This window comes from Helicoverpa armigera, chromosome 13 (genome assembly GCF_030705265.1).
Source record: "Helicoverpa armigera isolate CAAS_96S chromosome 13, ASM3070526v1, whole genome shotgun sequence".
Classification (NCBI taxonomy): Eukaryota; Metazoa; Arthropoda; class Insecta; order Lepidoptera; family Noctuidae; genus Helicoverpa; species Helicoverpa armigera.
In genome coordinates, this window is record NC_087132.1 from 2375582 (window position 1) to 2395705 (window position 20124).

Below are 20124 nucleotides of genomic sequence, written 5' to 3' on the forward strand. Positions count from 1 at the left end.
TTCATGATAGTTGGTGTGTGATTCTGAATTCAAGGAAAACAATGGCATTATTTTGTAACTAAGTATGTGACTATTATTCGACGTTTTTAAATCTTTTAACCAGTTTACTATTTTTATGAACAAGAATAAATACAACTTAAAATTTGCATAAAGCTTGTATTGCTATAATACTTTTTGAGCATGTTAAGAGTATTTTGCTGTTTGTGTATTTTGTACAAGTTTCCGACGGCGTTTTCATCCACGTCCCATGGGAACAGCTTCGCATATTCCGATAATAAGGGGACTTCGCATAGCCTTTCCCTGATAAAATGGCTATCTAACACTAAAATAAATTTCCAAATCCGATCAGTGGGTGATGAGATCAGCGCGTTCAAACAATGAAACTCATCAGCTTTATAACTCTAGTATAGATTGCAAAGCGTTTCCTATATTAGGTATAAACGTTTCCCGTAGGCCTACTTTCCTATGCCCATGGCCATTGATAGACTGATAGGATAGCATTCGAATACACCTATGTTATGATGTCGAAAACAAGATTTCACATTAAAGTCTGAAGTAAATAACATCGTATAGAAATACACGTAAGGTGTGCAAAGGTTTCTCTACAGAAAACAACAAAAATATTATTGCTGCCTAATCTACATAAAACGTGATATTATTTTATTGATTTTTTGTCAACAAAACTTTGCATTTAAATGTACTTTAGTGACTACGTGTTCCATATCATGAATAATATTAACTAGGAATTTAAAACAATTTTACTTTTGGTCATAATAATTCACATATCTCGTCCAGACATATTTACCTCTTTCATATCAAATAGCTTTTTTAATTAGATGGATTCAATAATGGCCTACGCGTTAAGCTATCGAGGTCACAAAAAACATGTCAATTAGATAACATATCGAGACAGCTGATCTATTAATACTTATGGAATAAAACTAATCGTTTGGATAAACGTGACAATGATATGGAATCCTTTGTCAATAGAACAAATAACTCAGTAAGAGAATGGTCAATCTTTATACCAAGCTCTCACTGATGTAAAAGCGGCCCTAAAGAGCACAAAATATCTGAGAAGTTCCAAAAATCAAATTACGGTTTTATCTATTGAAATAGTCTTATTTCTAACAAAGCATGAACAGGTAAGAAGTCTTTGACTTGAAAAATAATATAAAATATACACAACTAAGCTTAAAAACTGAAATAAAAGTAAATAATGCAACACATCAAAAAAAAATATACACTAAAACAAGATTTTAACTAATGACGAGATGAGGGTCACGTTTTTTTTAAACGCTGCGTTTTAATGAACTGACAAAATTACGCACTGGTTAATACCTAGACTATTGGGGGTTAAACAACCCTTAACCAACCAATGAACTTTACACCGGGACAACAGCATAAACCAGTATGATCAAGGATCCTTTTTTTATCATGGAAAGTAAATAAATAAAAATCCCTAGCTGTCTTTAACCTTCATGCCATTTCTTCCTTCATCATCATCATCATCATCAGCCTATCGCAGTCCACTGCTGGACATAGGCCTCTCCAAGTGCACGCCACTGAGATCTATGTTCGGCTCCCATTTCTTCCTTAAAAGGCTTTTAATGATTATTCAAGCATCATGTTTTTGGCATTTCACTGCCCATTGTTAAGTACTTCTTCCTGATTCCACTAAAGGTTAAGATAAACAATTAAAGTAAAATATCAGCCTTTCACTGTATTATAAATGGCGCTGTTCATTTACCTTCCTCTACGCCTACATAAGGTCGTTAACCTGCAATCTACATACACAGCGATGCATACAATTTCCTGTATATAGCTATGTAATTGTGTATAAGTACCTAAATAAGTAAGAGTATCAATAAAAGATGCAGTGAGTATAACTAAAGGATTGATGACTAACGCTGATGGTAAGGAAGATACGAACATACGAAAAAAGGGAGATAAAGTCACTTATGGATTGCAAAGAAGACGACGAGGGCATCAAAAAGTCCACTGCGTCAATTGCCCTTGAAAAAAAAGTGAATTGCGTCAACATTCCCATTAATATACCTAAGTAAGTATCTCACGAAGAGACCTCCTTTAAAGTATTGGAAATACCTGTGCTTGGAGATCTTGCTCGATAACAGAGGAATAATACAGAAAGGTATTCCCAGAAAGCTACAACAAATCAGATTCGTCATTTTCCCCTTCTATATTTAGTGTCCTCTGTTATTGCAGAGAACAAAGATTCCAACAGACATAGACATATGATAGAGTAAAATGTGGCAACACCACAGGGCTAGCTAAGTCGGCAACTACAGCCTTGGTCTAGATACGCATTTCATTTCATTATCGCTATGAACAGAAACCTTTGCTTCATATCGATAACTACTAAGAACTCATTTAGTAGCTAAGTCATTTGACCAAGTTCTCCAAGAATCATATGATGTGAATTTGAATGGCAGGATACACGTATAAACTTATGCTTACTTATGTGTATAAAACGACTAAAGTTGTTTCGGATTGCCTTAAAAACGCACCTATGTCAGTTAAAATTTTAATTTAAATGATACCAATATAGAAGAAGATCACCATCCTAAGCAACTACAACGCGAGTATTGTAATTGGTATTCAGGGTACCCTGAATTAATGATACAGCTATCATTTAAAGCGGAAATTTACAATTAGGTACATTAAAAATCAATGAATGGAAGTATTTACCTGTTTCCCTATTTACAAAAATGCCATGGTCAGTTTGCAACCATTTATGTATAACGTGCGGTTTTCCCTATGATAAATAGTGAACAAGTTTCCATGTCACATCGCATCATAAGTATTTCGCAATTCATAGTTTGGATAACTAATTACTTATTTACTTATATACCTATTGTAGAAGTTTATTTTTAGTTCTTAGTCAGTATATAAAACTGGTCATGATTTTGCTGCTTCATAATAATATGATGTGGACGCAGCCGATGGAGAAAAAAATAAAAAGGTACAAGAAAAACAAATATTTACGCATAGATAAAGCCTTAAAAACATTGCTAATTACGTTACAAAATTACTAAAACTATGATAACAACAACCAATCAGCAAATAAGTATTGTTAATTAAGAATATTTAATGAGATAATAGGATCAAAATACAAAAGTTGGAATTGAGCAAGTCGCAATACTTAAAGACAGATAAGTTAGTCCTTCTATGGGTATTAAAATAAAATTGGTAATGTGGTTGGATGAACAAAACTAGGACACAGGAGTCCTCTTGAAAGATTCAGATAGATACAAGAGACGAACTGGGCTTTCCACTATTTAGTGGAAGTGGTCCACTCATAAAGTAAATAACGACTTTGGGTCCACTGGACACGTTGCTAAAGAAATGACCCCAAATAATTTTAAACAAGACTAACCCAAAAAGGAAAAGGAAACCTTTAGCCTAGGATTAGCCAATGGAACACTACGTGCTAAAATGGAAATGGCTAAAAACGACCGACAAAAATATTTAAACACGAAACCAGTTGTACAAAATATTTGGACATGAAATATCAACACTTAAGTTTTGTAATCACTATCAATAATTATCGATCGCTACTAAAAAGGAATCGTAAACATGTTATCTATCGAAGCATGCGTGTATATTTAAAAATTGTTAAGTTTCTCAATTGGTGCCTTGACTATAATGATAAGCAATACCTGTTCTTATCAAACGATTAAAGTATTAATGTAAGTTTATCTTACATCGCAACTAAAATATTTCGTATTCAAAACTGCGATACTTTGGTAGATAAATTCGTTTGGCTACCGATTTTGTAGTAATTCAAGTACAATAAGTACGCCAGTCAATTATGTACTGTCATTATAGGTTATTTAAAATAAATATGTGTGTGTGATAACCATCTATACGTTTTGGTTTGTGGTACGTTAAAATAAATCCAAATGCAATAAACATCTTACTTAAACATGACTGTTGAAATATAAGTGGATCTTTCTACTAAAAGATGAATCAGCAAAATATTTAGGCCTTTGCAAGCTCTTGTGAAACATTAAATATAAGCTGCACAGGTGTCTTTTGTCAACTAGAACGTTTTAGCGAAAGGGATTAAATGAAAGGAAATCAAAAATCTGTCTCTAAAATTAATACATTTTCAAAAAGCCAATCAAAAATATTTTAGTCCATACATGAAATAGGTATAGGTAACATCGGAATCTTTTTAATTAGATTATTCAATCAAAAGATATAGAGCATGAAATCATTTTGGTGATATCAATAAATTCTTAGTACCTATCAGTTGTAAATAGCTTTGTAGATAACCATTACCATCTGGTACCGAGACTGTAACTGTAACTGTGCTTTCATTGGCCTAAACGATTCGAACTACCTACTTTCTTTCTTTTCTTACTAGTGTTTAATCTGGACATGACATAGAACTAGTCCTTGTCTATATGAGCGGAGGCCTGTGCTGTGCCCAGCATTGGGGCGATAAACCAAAATATAGGTATAGTTATGCAAGTATGGACATTTTATCTTCATCCATTATTTCACGAATTGTGATAAAGAGTTAACTTTGCACCACTGAATTAGTAATATGTGTCACTGTTATCAAAATAATGGTATGAATCAGCCATGAGACACAATTGTTACTAAACGTTTAGATAAAAATACTATTGAACATGAGCACTTTATGAGGAATGAGTAAAATATTAAAGATATGAAAGTGACAGATTCATATAGCAAGTTCCTAAAGACAAAGCCTTCAAAAGGAGAAGGGATTCAGGGAATGCAAGCAAATAAACACTTGCTAATATTATTCCTATAAACGTAAATACGATTTCAAAATGGCCAATATATTGTGTAATGTGAACAACAGTACGGCAGAGGCAGACGACCGGCCATAACCAATTCCAACGGAAGAGGTAAATTGCTTGGTGGACGCCTACCTATACGTACAATGACTGCTTCCTTAGCCGCTTCATAAATAACTAGCCAGCCAGTCTAGTTGATGCCCATCTAAAGAAACTGAGAAACATCGCATCATAAGGACTTCCTATTTTTATTTATACATCTCATTGGTATTCAAATGAAAATATCACATTACTTGCTCCATTAATTATTGTAATGCGATAGAACTGGATCCCGTATTCAATTAATTTGATGGCAGTCTAGTCAATTGAGCACTTTTTTCGCAACCTTGAATTGAATTTGGTAATCTATGGTTTGGTTACAATCTAAGATATTGTGGTCAATAGGCATCATTTTCGTAAGGGAAAATAGCAAAAATAAGAATCACATGGTGAACATAACTCTCTAAACGCACTTTCTCTTTACTAAAAACTTAACTTTTCAAGAGAACCTAGTTACGAACAAACATACCGTTAGATTTGCGAACTCGGTATCAAATTGAGTCGACAATGTTTTTACTGCAGATAATCGTAGCCTTGCGTTTGAGGTCGGAGCCAAGACGGGTAATGACAAAAAATACCAAGTACATAGTAAATATGGCAATTCAAATTACAATAAATACGGTGCATCACAACTGTGTGAAAATGAAATCACGTGTCGAAATGCAATTAAATAATAGCATGTAATTACAGCAAACGTTGGAGCAAAGTCATCTTGACGTTTAAGTCAGAAAGGCTCTAACCTTGACTAGCAAGGATAAAAGATGCCTGAACTGCTGACTGAGAGCATAATTATAGTAATTATGCCACAAACGATGCAAATCTACAGCTGACAGTATCTTGGAATAAGGAGCCGCAATGTAAATGAACTGTTTTGGCTCATATCCCAAAAATACGGAAGACTCACAAAGTGGACCTGTTTTAAATGCAGTTTCTGCCAAAAGATATTGATTTCATATAAGAATTAAAGACGAAGGACAATAACATCAAGTGATATAAAGATTTAACTTATATAAGTTTTGGAAAAGAGTGACGTCCATCCAGTGTGTGTTCGTTGTCTTTAGACGTAGTTAACGAGTAGTATTCAAGTAGCATCCTCAATGAAGCAATCGCTATTAACGTAGCAGGAAACGAGGAAAACAAAGAAACTTAACAATGGATCCCTTTGATATGCAATAATAAATGGAGGATCTTGAGGAAAACATAAACAACAGAAAAAAATAATTCATCAGATGGGCTCTTTGCGTGAACCTGAACTTTAAAAATATGTTTATGGGATTACATTAGCTGTAGCAATTTAATGAAGTTGGTTTCATTATTTAGAAGAATTTTGCTTAATTGCCTTTAATCGCCTTTGATCGAAGTGGAATTACAAGTTTAAGTAAAAATGCATTAAGTTTAGTAAAATCCCAAAGATTAAAATAAAACCACAGACTCGAATGGAGCCATCCAATGACAATATAACAGTATAACCTTCTGCCACGAAGGGTTTTAGTTTTGTCGGATAAAAAACATTGAATTTGTGTACAACAGGAAAATAAGCCCGTTTTGCGTTATTATACCTATATGCCTTTTTTATATAAAATAGTGCATACAACTATGTTATATTGACATTTTAATGAATGCGTACGAAACAAACATGACAATATTATCTCTGAGTAATCAGGTAAGATTGAAAACAATAAAGCAAGTTAAAAGCAACTGGAAAATCTTGTCGCAGATAAAGCAACAAATATCTTCATGATAGACTGAAGAGGAGTTTCAAACACTGTTTATACAAAAGAAGTTGGTAATTTGAAAACAGTTCTCTTCTCAGTTTCTCTACATTCTACACACAACGATGTTTCAATATTTCTGAATTAGCTTAGTTCTGATCGTAAATGTTTCCATGTGGGACCACCCCAATCCTCAAGTTAATGAGGAAATAAAGGATTCGGAAGGGCTTCCAATACCTCATACGGGTTGGATTGACGTAAATCAACTAGCTGTACCTATATTGTGGTACATTTTCGATTGACATCATACAAGTTTTAATTTGCTTCCTATCACATTTGGTGTTTTCGTAAAGAATCTATAGTTTACAAGGTTATGTATATCCCTTAAATTGGCAGCGTACTCCACCAAAGACATTAACTTTTTTTAAATTTATTGAGATACTAATTTAAAAAAAATACAATTTATTATTATTTTTGGCTTGCAATTATTGTATATTTTGTTAGAAAAAATATTTCAATGTGATTCCATTGAAAAATAGCTGTCAAATTCAAAATGTTTTTGGAGCTGTCTGGCGTATCTGCGTCACGGGTAAGTTTTGTGTGTTTTTCTACATTTTTTTGGATGGGACTTGTGGTTTTTTGTTTTTAAATTGCATAGGAACATTATAAATGATATCAATCATTCGTAATTTTGCGTGTAAATAATGTAATCGCAATTTTATAAGTTCATAACTTTGTATGTACTCCCTGAATACCGTTGCCAAGTACGTAGTGAAGTCCACAACATAAACTTTGGTATACACGAAGTACATTGCCTATTACTTAGAAATGCAAACTACCCTTGTTTTATTGGTTTTTATGTAAAATGACTTCAGTTGTGTCGTGAATTGTATGTCATACAGCATGTTCTTTTTCATTTTCAGCAGTGCTTGAACCTGACACGACCTGATTTAGCAGATATGCTTATATCTATGTACCGAGCTTTGTAGAAGAGCCGACGTCTTGAAAGGGGTCCGGTACATGGTGATATTTGGGTGGGTGAAGAAGAAAATAATTCAGAAACCTACAGCTGAAAGGCCTGTGAACAGTATCAGAAAATGCTGTCGGAAATTTTCCAGAAATAGCAGATAAGCAATCACGATGTAGGTTTTGCAAAGTTAGAAGAACTAAAGTTTTTTGCGTGAAATGCAATGTGCTCCTGTGTTTTATGGTAGGAGAAAGTTACAAAAGAAATTGCTTCCGCTAATCTCACACGCAATAAATGCATATTATGTAGTTTGATAAGAATTATGATTAAAAAAGGGAAGATTTGACTAAAATGTGTTTTATTCATATTTTGGCAACGTACTCCACGTAGTACGAACAGAAGAACCCCTATAGTTGGCAACGTACTCCCCGGAGTACATAGATTTTCGCGAAAACTGTAATAGGTAGATTTTTTTTCGATTTTTTTCAGTCATCTGTCATCGTAATAAACCAGGAAATAACAAAAAATGATTATTGTTTTGTAATAAATTGATTTGCCAATTTAAGGGATATTATTGTTATTCCTCTTATAATGTTCTTCCGTATTTGTTTTGTGTTGAACTCCGATAACATTCTCGGTATTTGGTACTTTGTCCCCATTAAGGTTCCGATACGAATTGTTTTTTGAACTATTCGATCCGAATTGTATGTTTGGAACTTACTAATAAGAAACTTTAAATAAAAATAATTTCCTTTTTGGATTAAGTACCTACCTAAAATTGGTTTCAGATGTTTAAGCTTATGAGCTCATAAGAAACATTAAAACCTTTGACACTTTAGGTATCTGTAGGTAGTATCAAAATAAATTAATGGAAATCACGATGCAAGATGTTAAGGTTAACCATATATAGGTACATGGTATTGGAATTAATTCCTTTGATAAAATAAATATAAACATTGAACTTATCTTGGACATTGAGGAAATATAATGATTGAGGTCATAGGTATAGTCTCATTAACACGGACATAATTAATGATTTAGACATCGTTGGAAACATTCAGTCAGTTTGTTATTTAAATAATTAAATACACTTAAGTATTTACGTAAATGGAATCAATAGAGACAATCCAACGGATTGTTCATAATTTTTCATTGTTTCGAAGTCATTGTTTAATTCGAAGTAAAGAATAAAGATTTACTTACTGCTTTTTCTTCCCTCCTGAACTTTGTAGGTGAGTTCAGTGAACGCCAAGTCCACTGGCGGCCTCTTGGGCAGATGTGTGAGGGTCTTGTGCTGCGCCGGTGTGATGGTCACCTTTAAGCTCCCTTTCCTGTCAGAGAGAATGGGCTTAGTGTCCACTGGCCCCGGAAGGCACGAATCTTTGTCCACTTTCATTTTGAACAAAACACAATGGGTTTTATTAAACTAAGAAACTCTGGTCATTCGTACGTCACAAAGAAGTAGATAAGTAATTGCGATTGAAGACGCGCGTTTCGCGCCGAGCCCGCGCGCACACTGGTCGCTGCCGAGTGTTCGACTGAGCGGCTCCCGTCAGGGACGATACAGTCGTGACGTCCACTGATTAGCTATACCAGTTTTGAACTTTGGCTCATAATGCCCATACATCATATGGGCGAATGTTCGTAACTTGTTTACTTGAATGCTGTGATGAAACAGTGTGCAGTGCTCATTCATATCCTGTTTGTATGCCTTTGCTAAGTGTGGGGTGCATGAAGTTGGGAGTTGATTGTACAGATTTGTGTTGGCTACAAAAATATTAAGTGGATGGTGGACAGCAACTACATAAATCTGATTAGCTTTTATCCAAATCATGACTTAACCTTAAGTGCCAAAATTGGAAGGCGTTTGATTAACGAAAATACTTATTTTATTTCTGTAAAACTTAATAAATTAAAATTTTAAATAACTTTATAAAAAATATTATTTGTCCATTTTTTTATGTGAAGTAAATTTTCATTGGATAGTAAAGTTAGTGCATATTCATTTAAATAAACTTAATTTAATATTTTATTATTTTCTTTGTTTTTTTAATATATATTTTTTATATTTAAATGGTTGCCAACCAGAAGTTACGTTATTCTTAGAGCTTGACTTATCTTTCTTTGACATGAGTTTGCTGTGATTGATCATGTCAAATATATCGTAAGTAAGGTAAATATTTTTAAAAAAGCAATACTGAGTTATGATTACAAAGTAATTTTAATTTATTTGTTTAAATGGTGGCAACCTTAAAATGGAACTGCCTAGATCGGAAGCGCAATGCATGTTCAGAGATGGGCAACTATTGTCAATCATTGAAACACAGCTTATGGGGTAGAGCCCATGAAGAGAAGCTCTGAAGACCTAGATGTCTATTATTGACGCTGGTGGGCCCGGACCAAGAATCAGTATTTTGGGAGCAATATGAGAGGCCTTTACCTACCAGTGCAACATTATAGGCTAATTACAATAGTTATAGCAAATGCACCCCAATCGTTTGTCTTATTTTTGTTAACTACTCTTATAGTCTGATAATTTTATGAGTTATCTACTTAGTAGTTTTAGATTGTGCCTCTGGCATGTGACATTCAAATTGAATAAATCTACTTGTGATTATTGTTTTTATAGTGCATATTCAGTGGTTTTTTAGTCTTTCAATATAAAAAGACCTTGTCTCCAAATGCAAATACCCACATTAGAATATTTCAAATAAAATTAGTTCAAGAGACCACACAAAAAGGATTTCTCAAGTTTCTTGGAGCTTGATTATGAGCCGTCCTTAGTAATTGTGTGCTTTACAACTTTCTAGACCATTTCATAACGACAGGAGTGAGAACATAAGAAAATATCAAAACTTTCTCTTGAAGTGCGTTTCAATGTGCAATCAGCTTCAACTGAAGTAAAGGAAAGCAAAGCAATACAAAGAAAGTAGTACATTTGTAAAATTATACGATACACATGCATCACGGTTCATATAATATTTAGATACGTTGCAAAGAACAAAGTTGCGACATAGAAACGCACTCATTTCGCAAGTTTACTTACCTCAAATTGTTTAATATGTATACGTTATCCATCTTATACACTTCATATGAGCGAAAACTTATCTAAGATTAGTAAAAATTAAAGTTATGAACTAAAACAAAAGTGAAACGTTACAGAAAACAAAATACTCTTTGATGTTATGTGTGGCCAGTATGTAGACACACACGTTTCATGTAAAAATATACTTTCTCTAGAATAAACACAGCGAGTGCAAGCGAGATAGAGTAATCTTCATGATATGAGTGCGACAGAGAAAGATTGAAAATTTCGCGAGATGACATTGACAGCTGACAGCTGTTGTGATATGCATTTTGCAAATGTCAATTGACACGAAAAAATACAATTTTTAGTAATAATTTGTATGATTTTCGGCGACTTATTTTTGTTGCTAAAATGTAATGAAATCAAGATAAACATTTTGGTATATTTTACGGTGAACACGCTGTTCTGTTGTGCAACACGTTAAAAAAACTACTACTTTAGTGCTGCCAGCGTAAAAACAAAACAGCGTAGTAGTAAGTAGGACAAAATATGATCATAATCTGTCCTTGACAAAAAATTCAACTTATTTCATTTATCATAATTGTCTGCTTTTTTAAATCCAATAACGTGTCATAAATCGGTGAGCGCAAGCTTTAGGTTAAAACAATCAAAACTCATTAACACGTTCTGCCCTGTCTCTTGTTCTCCAAAGTCAAAATCCAGTGAAATAAACTTTTGAGGGCCTTCCTGTCTTGTCTTTGCTTAATAAGTCAATACTATCGAATCTTTGTACAAAGTATTGCATTTAAGTCTGATTATTTATAAATAAAGTAATAAGATGCTGAACCGTTTTTACCGAGTAATAAGCATACAATGATTTTCTTTTATTGCTATCACATGGGTGCTTCTCGAATTTATTTTTCATCGTGATTTTTGCAGCTACACTGCAGGTTTAATTTCTTATGAATTTTTTTCAATATCTTGACATCATTGCGATGTTCTTTGGTAGAAATTTAGGAATACCATGTCGTCGTTCCACAATAAGAAACTACCATAAGTTAATGTCATACGTATTGTCACAGTGTCACTGTATTTTTACGTAAATTTACGTCAAACAAAATTGAACAAAATAATGTGAATAGTTAATTGCATAAAAGATTGAATAATGAAACAGTGAAAAAATTAGTTCTAACACAAAATGGAGAGCGTTACAGTGAGTACTATTTAGATTAAACCTTTGTTAATACGTTTTAAAATTATTGTTCATTGTTCTTAATTTTTATTGTTACAGAATTTTTCTGTATCGCTTATCAAAGGATTCATAGACAGCTTACGAGGTGTAACTGTACTCTTATACTTAGATAAAGAGATCAATGAGCGTGCCCTAAGTCGCTCGCCACCTACTGAATTTGAAAACACAAAAAATAAACAAAAACAACCAAAAGTGAAACAGTAAGTTTTTCAGATGTTTTATTCATAACATATTGTACACGTATTGGACCCACTTTGCCACGTGTTAATTAAATACTTCGTATACCTACCTAATCAATATTTTTTTAAAATTAAGTAGATATAATTCACTTAAATTGACTTCCTTTTTTCTCTTTCTATTCAACAAACTATTTTTTTAATTTAGAAATAAAAAAAAATCGCTTACATATTCTCTACCACCAATGTGTTAAAATCTTTTTGGAGCATAGTAATTGCATAAAGAAACAACATATTGCTACTGTGTTGTTTTTAAGAAAACTGAAATTCAACATTTTATTTGTTAGGGTAACATACTCCATGCTTACTGAATCCCAAATATTACTTATGTACCCTTTCCCCTGCACCCACAATATAAACCTAGAAATCAGCTTATAAGAAATCTGAATAAGCTATATTATCTATGTAACAAAACAAACAAAACACAAGTATGGTCTATTTTAAGACAAGCCTAGTGAATTTCATCAAAGAGGTTTGATAAGTTATGATTTCCAGATCTATAAACTGTATAAAAAAAAAAACACCATGCCCACAGTACTGTAAATATATTTTTTGTTCCAGGGAATCAAAAGTACTTACGAGAGTGTTACAATCATGCATTCTAAACGGCTTTATATTTTTGCTTAGCATATTAATATTTGAATATGTTCTATTGCCCGCGGTCAAGTACTTAGTTACGGTAGTGTTTGGTCACAACCCCGGAGTGGCCCATAACGTATGGGCGTGGATGCAGCCGTTCCTGTCGATGACATTCAGGATGATATGGGTGCTTCCGTTGTTCTTGTTGAGTAAACTAGTCAACAGTTTGTGGTTTCAAGTGAGTATAAACTTATTAGAAAAATATTATAATTTTACTTTATGTTATGGTCAAGCAATGACATCATCAGTTATGTCATGTATGGTAGATTGCCGAACAAGTTGTAGTAACTCATCTTAAAATCATGATGACTTAGCATTTTGACCAAAAGTTGGTCTAGTAGTTCCTGATATTAACATTCAAGCAAACAAACAAACTCTGTAGCTTTATAATATTAGTAAACACCAGTGACTTTTGTGCATGAAGTCTTGGGTTCGATTCCCAAGTTGGGCTAAATCATAACTCTATGTGGAGAAAACATAAAAAATACAAACATCTAAATTGAAAACCTTTATGGGAAGTCGGTTAAATATGGTATCTAGGGGGACTTTGACCCACAAGGCATGTTTAAAAGTGCCAATATCTGTACTAGGTATGAGTGTTATTGCTCAATACATATTAATATCCTCATTAACATAAACTCAAGGTTTGCATTGTGTAGGTACTTATATTTCGTTCTTTGCTGAGTCATACAGTTCTTAATTCAATTGGAGATCATTATTTGTACATTCTTATTTTTTTCTTAAATCAGATAAAATACGTTTGGATCATCAGCATTTTTATGATAGATAATAATCACTTGTCTGTTGAACTGTGTTAAATACTGACCCAATTCCCCAAAAATTATTTATGCCCCAGATTTGAACCTTGACACCAAAATGCTGAACCACCATAAAAGTCCTAATTGACTCAGCATATGGCCACAAAATATATGCCTCCTTATTAGGCACACTAGTCCACTCGCGAACAGCTGGTCTGTTCTCTATGCTCCTAATTTTATTTGGAGAGACAGAAACTGCGGGAAACAGCTAGTCTATAATATAATAAAGGGATCATTTTTTTATTTAACCCCAAAAAATGTTTAGTCTAAAGCATCCAAAGCTACTGATTTGAAAAATCCTTGCATTCTTGGGATGCTACATGATCCCCGTAACATAAGCTATATTTTATCTGGGTATGGGCAGTAGTTCCTAGGGGACCCGTGTAAAACCGCGGGAAACAGGTAGTGATTAATATATTTTATTATAATGTTATTATAATGCTGTCCAGGATATAGCAGACAGCGCGTACCGCCACAGACGGGGGCGGCCGCAGTTCATGTCGAGCGTCAGCAAGATCATTGCCGACTCGCTCTTCAGCTTGCTGGTGCAAGCGCTATTTTTAGTACAGGTGAGATAATGTTTCCTAATCAAAAATACAGTTCTTTCCAAAATACTTTTCTAACAGCCATCACCATTTATTAAAACGTAACGAAACGTTTTTGGCGTTAAATATTCATTTTGTCATGCTGTCGGTATCGGACCAATGAGTCGCCATTTTTAATCCCATACTTTATGAGCACGGGTAGTAAGTAAAGTACCTAATTCCATCTGGACGCAACATATTCGACGGAAAACAACTACCTAGTACTTATAATATAGGTACTTTTATTCAATACAGTATGAAAGAGGACAATTTACTTAAGTGGATACTCATAAATGTAACAAAGACATGTACGAGTGTAGGTATTACCCTTTTGTGTCTGATTTGCATATAAGAGGGTTACTAAACAAAGAAACTCAAAGCTTAAAATATCACACAGTAGTATTCCTTGTTTTGCCTGAGTATTCAATACTTCCTACTACTCTAAAAATATACAAGGTACCCCTTATACTGAAATGAGGTTTATGTCCATTGTAATTTACAATTCGTGCCGATAACGTGTTTGAATTATTTTGTAAAACAATCTTGAAGATCTGTGTAATTTTATTGTTGTAACATGGTACTTATAGTAGTAATTTCACGCAGTATTTACAGTCTCAGTCCCATTTTAAAAGCCATTGAATATCCTACACCGTCTTTTTTTTAATGGAAAATCATCAAATGACCCCTCCCGCTGTGGGCTGGCAGCGTGAGGGACTGTCATACTTACGTACTACAACCCATCCTGTTCCTTCTTCAGCCCTTTATATACCAGGGCTGCGGTAACTCTTTCGAACAATCCCGCAGCCCCGCTTGTAACACGATACTAAAAGAAGTAATTTTCATGCGGTATTTACAGTCTCAGGAGCCATTGGAAGTCCTATACTCAGTCTGAAATAATAATATTTTATTTCCAGAGTATGTTAGTAAGTATGTTACCAATAACATACATAGGCGAGCTACTCTGCCTTATACACATGTGCCTACTCTACTCGCTGTACTCGTTCGAGTACAAATGGTTCAACATGGGCTGGGAGCTGCACAAACGGCTGACCTTCATCGAGTCCAACTGGCCTTATTTCCTCGGCTTTGGGTTGCCGTTGGCAGTTCTGACGCAGATACCACAGTCTTATATTATTAGGTGAGTTGCCATTTTTTTGGTAGTTGTATCTACTAGTTAAAAATTTGTTAAAAAATGCTGTGTCATCTTAGGTTGTTATCATAGTTTTTGCTCATGGTATGTCCAAAGTTCATCTTCATCAAAATTTGTATTATTATGTTTATTTTTTGTTTTCACCATATTTACTATCTATTCTTTGAAAATTAGCCTTATTTCATCTAATATTCTCCTCATTAAATTGACCTCACAATTCTTTGACTGAATATTTTTCTTAGTTATCAATCTAGACTTTTAAACTTTTGATAAAATTATGAATCAAAATTTTATCAGCGCTTCACAAGATCAAATATTAAAACAGCTGCGTTCAAAGTCCACAAATTACAACGCCGACACTCATTTTTTGCTTACTGAGGAAAGATATAATTAAGTTTTTATAGAATCTGTCTTTCATAATACCTAGTATATTTTAAAATTTTAATATAAATAGGTATACTTTAGGTATATATTTGTTTCTTAATACATAGGTACCTATAGGTATAAGTTATTATTTTCAAGTACCTATGTACCTACTTGAAATATTACGTAACACTAGGTACACATATAAGATTATTGTTATGCTAAAGTAGGTACTAATTATTATTATATGAATGATGTAAAAGCGTGCTCGGTATTGATAAGAAAATATCCATAGTGTCAATCAAAGTGCGATTATAATTGATGTTACGTACTTATAATAATTTGTCATAAGTATTATAATATGACATCATTACCTCGTCTTTATTATTGTAACGTATTCTATGGAATATTTTTATGTAATTCCATTGCTTCATTACCTAGTTTTTGTACTACAGTAGAATCCGGATATAACGACCTTTAAGGGACCGACGATACTATGTCGTACTAACCGGACGACGCACAAAACGGATGGATTATTTCTTAAGTACATAACTTAACTTGTACATACATACATAACTTACGAATACATATTATTATTATTATCTTCTTATATATAAAAATGAATTGATGTTCGTTAGTCTCACTAAAACTCGAAAATGGCTGGACCGAATTGGCTTATTTTGGTTTTAAAATGTTCGTAGAGGTCCAGGGAAGGTTTAAACGATACGAAGTTTGTTGAGTCAGCTAGTCTTCTTATATATAAAAATGAATTGCTGTTCGTTAGTCTGACTAAAACTCCGGAATGGCTGGACCGATTTGGCTTATTTTGGTTTTAGAATGTTTGTATAGATACGAACGCGGGGGTGCGAGTGCGTAGGTAAACAAAACATTGCGCGTGTGTCGTTTTAACCGGACGTATTATAATAAATATTGGTCGCTATAAGCAGTTGGTCGCTTAAACCGGAGTCGCACTAAACGGTTATATTGTCTTAGTACCTATATACAAAACCTAACTTGAGTAAAGATTATCGTCGCTAAAACCGATTAGTTGTTATAAGCGAAGTCGTTATATATGAATTCTACTGTATATACTAATTACCACATATTATGTGGTATTATATTATATTATACTACAGATTACCTAATAGTTACAGAGCAGAACCCTTATAATTTATACTTTTTCCTTTTTATATTTCCATGGCTTTTATGGGTGGGAAGATAATAATTATAATGTTTTATTTCCATTGCAGTGGTTGCGTGTTCTCCATATTCTTCCCCGTTTTTATATTGAGCGGCAACGAGGCTACCCCCGTTATAGGAAGGTAAGTTTATATAATACTATCTTCCGCTCGCGGCTTCGCCCGCGTCAAGTTCGATTATATTGCGTTTCCAAGAGAACTCTCCTATGTTCTTTCTTAAGGTCAAATCTAACACTGTGCCAAGTTTTATTAAAATCAGTTCAGTGGGTTAGACGTGAAAGTGTAACAGACAGACAGACAGAGTTACTTTCGCATTTATAATATTAGCAGGGATTTAAATAGATAGGTTAATCCTGTAATAATGTGTGTTGTAGTAGGTAATCAATAAATAAATATTCTCCATTTTGAAGGGTAAGTTAACAGTAGATAATTTTCTGATGAAGTCGGTAAATAATGATAATTGAAAATATTCTCAAAATTACTTGTAATTTCAAACTAGATTACTTAATGTGAATAGAATGGACTTTGATATTTGGTTTGATCAGGAACCAAATTAACAGATAAGACAGTATTATCTACAAATATTTATGCCGATTATTATTTTAATCTTTAGAAAAGTTGTACTATTGACCTTGTAGAAGTGTTTTAACCTTTTGAACGCCAATGTCGGCTATAGCCGACATGAGCAAGCGTGCCCTGTGCGCCAACGACGGCTATACTCGACAAAAAACAGGTCGCAGAAAAATACAAAATAAACATATTAAATCATTACTTTTATGTATTTTTTAGTAGATATTTAATTAAGATTTTCGGGCTTGCCGTACAGGGCATAGGAATACCGATATGGCGTGGCGGTGAAAAGGTTAACGTAGTTTCGTTAGAATCAGAATACAATCTATGGTAGTCTAGATATGCTTAAAATTATAATAGTCAACTGTTAGGGATTTTCAAAGTCTAAATGAGCTTAGTAGTTTAGGGGTTCCGTACCCGGGCTTAACGGAACCCGGACATTACTAAAACTTTTGTCTGTCTAGAATAATAAAATAGATATTTTAGGGGCTCCCGTATTTATAAAAATGATGGTACGGAACCCTCCGGTTTTTTTTTCTAAAAAAATCTTATTGTCATTTTTATAACGGACTCTTTTGTTATGTTCCAGCGAGTACCCTCTCCGACTATTCTCGCCAGTAGTGGCGATATCCAACGGGATGTTCCGATTTGTTCGCCAGGGAGCCGAAGTAGTGACCCAACGGAATAGGTGACTGCCACCCAACCCCTAAGTTATTGTACCTTTACATATAGCGAGCGGTGCAGGGTTGTGCAAACTTAGGCCTTTTCACTGGTTACTGATAAAGTGTCAAGTTAGTTATCTGCCAGATAAAGGCTGCTTATATTTTTGCCTTTGATTTGATTTTGTTGCTATCCGAAACCTTTATCAGTGACCAGTAAAACTGGCCATTAGTCTTGTTATATATTACATTTTCATTGATAGATGGATATAGTAGATATATATTTTTGTTAGTGAAACTTAAATTCGATGAAATGGGGTTAGGATAAGGTTCTTGCAAGTTGACTCTGAAATATATTGTGGAAGTAGTTTGACAGATATTTATGTATTTTATTAACAACTCTCCTTCCATTTTTATCTTTGATATAAAATTGACTCCAAAATAGGTAACAGATTTTGAGACATGGACTAACAAGCTATTTCTATATTATATCTGTCAAACTACTTCATATATTTCTATCGTTCAGTCAAAGAACCATTGTTGTAGCACGGTCAACATAATAAATATTACTAGTCAGTTCGCAACATATTTATAAATAAATAACTATATAATATCTAGTTTTTATCGTTCACGAAATATATTATATAACTACATATGATGTTTTTTTATAAAAATCGAGAGGCAGTAGTTGTAGTCATATATTTTCATAGTAAAGTTACATATATTTACATATCGTACAAACGCGTTGTAGATATTGCAAACCATGTACCTATTGACAAATAACTAGATAGAATCTATTTTAATCATATTTGAGACCTGTTATAACAAATACCTGGAATTTTTTGGATAACGCTTAAATCATTTATGAATTTTTGACGAAGCGTTAAAGAACGTGATATGCTTATGCCTTAACTTAATTGTTATTCAGAAAGATAGCTTTGCAATAATTCCTTGTAAACACAGGTTTCTAATAATATCATGTATCTACATACTATCTAAGATCATCATCTGTCTTTTCCCAACTAAGTTGGGGTCGGCTTCCAGTCTAACCAGATGCAGCTGAGTACTAGGACATAGCTAGATCTTTTTTACACATCAAAGAACACTGTTACAACAGGTCTTAAAGATATAATACTATTTATAGTAATAATATTTGCACAACCCTGTGGCTAGCAACGATTGTGTTGTCCAAAATACATCTATGTATATTGTGTTCATCGATGTTCGCATTGCTCATGTTATCGAATGAACTGACGGAGGATTTGAATGACTGTCCAATATTATATTTTTAATTATGTTTATTAAGTCTTATTCAATTTTACCTTGGATATATAAAATCAGGGTAGGAAGATGATGATGATATAAAATCAAGATACCAGAGCTATATTTTAATAATAAATATTCAAATCTAAAAGTACATTCTGACAAGATCCTTTTTGAGGTCATTTATCATTTACGTTATTTGAATCAGGTGAAGGTGTCGCCCTCTATGTCATGATGTCAATGAACTTATTGTTTTACAAATTAATAATCATGTCGGTATTGGATAGTCACTCAAAGTTGTTTTATTATATCAAATGGTGCCTGGAATTATTCACATTTTAAACTTAAATAATGAGTAATCGCTTCGTATAAGTTGTAATTATAGTTTATATATTAATATAATTACAATCATTCTCATTTAGAAATGTCTGAAATTGTGATTGATTTTTTACATGACATTATTTATTAAACGGACTGACTGATCTATTCTGGCGTTTTATTCTAACACAAAACATACTTTACCTATAAAAAATGAAGCTTTTCTCGATGAAACCATATAGTTTTTACCTTAGAAGAAAATAGGAAAAATAGAAACAAAATGTTGTCACATAAATAATTTATTTAAAATTAATATCATTCATCCTTCAACAAATTATCACAATTTTACAAACTATTTGAGTTCATATGTGTTTACAGTGCGTTACAATATAACTGCGATGCTGTAGTACCGATCGCAGTCCTAGATGGCGCCACTACGAACAATTAAGCTCAATTACTACTAGAGCACATTATTAT

General features: G+C 33.4%; 2 protein-coding genes across 3 annotated transcripts in view; one reads left to right on the plus strand and one right to left on the minus strand.

The window, feature by feature from the left end:
* LOC110384332 (uncharacterized protein) overlaps positions 1–10783 on the minus strand; it is a 31915-nt gene extending 21132 nt beyond the window's left edge. The window contains exons 1-2 of one of the 2 annotated variants that reach the window (XM_021345569.3): positions 10615–10783; positions 8772–8899 (exon numbers count right to left, since the gene is read on the minus strand). In XM_021345569.3, the coding sequence (XP_021201244.3) occupies positions 8772–8899; positions 10615–10646 (160 nt within the window). In that variant the 5' untranslated portion in view covers positions 10647–10783. Of the gene's footprint in view, positions 1–8771; positions 9137–10614 lie in introns of those variants that run through there. The other variant, XM_021345568.3, reaches the window with a different exon arrangement.
* Positions 10784–11649: 866 nt separating this feature from the next.
* Positions 11650–18238, plus strand: LOC110384362 (etoposide-induced protein 2.4 homolog). The gene is made up of 7 exons (XM_021345617.3): positions 11650–11809; positions 11888–12048; positions 12646–12901; positions 13991–14110; positions 15040–15263; positions 16889–16960; positions 17997–18238. The coding sequence occupies exons 1-7, from the start codon at positions 11795–11797 to the stop codon at positions 18097–18099; spliced, it is 951 nt and encodes a 316-aa protein (XP_021201292.1). The 5' UTR covers positions 11650–11794; the 3' UTR covers positions 18100–18238.
* Positions 18239–20124: the final 1886 nt, after the last annotated feature.

Bases quoted from the DNA above. Each gene is read 5' to 3' on its own strand.
- LOC110384362 (XM_021345617.3), top strand. The intron at 14,111-15,039 runs GTGAGATAATGT...TTTTATTTCCAG, and splicing joins AAGCGCTATTTTTAGTACAG to AGTATGTTAGTAAGTATGTT. The intron at 15,264-16,888 runs GTGAGTTGCCAT...TTTCCATTGCAG, and splicing joins CCACAGTCTTATATTATTAG to TGGTTGCGTGTTCTCCATAT.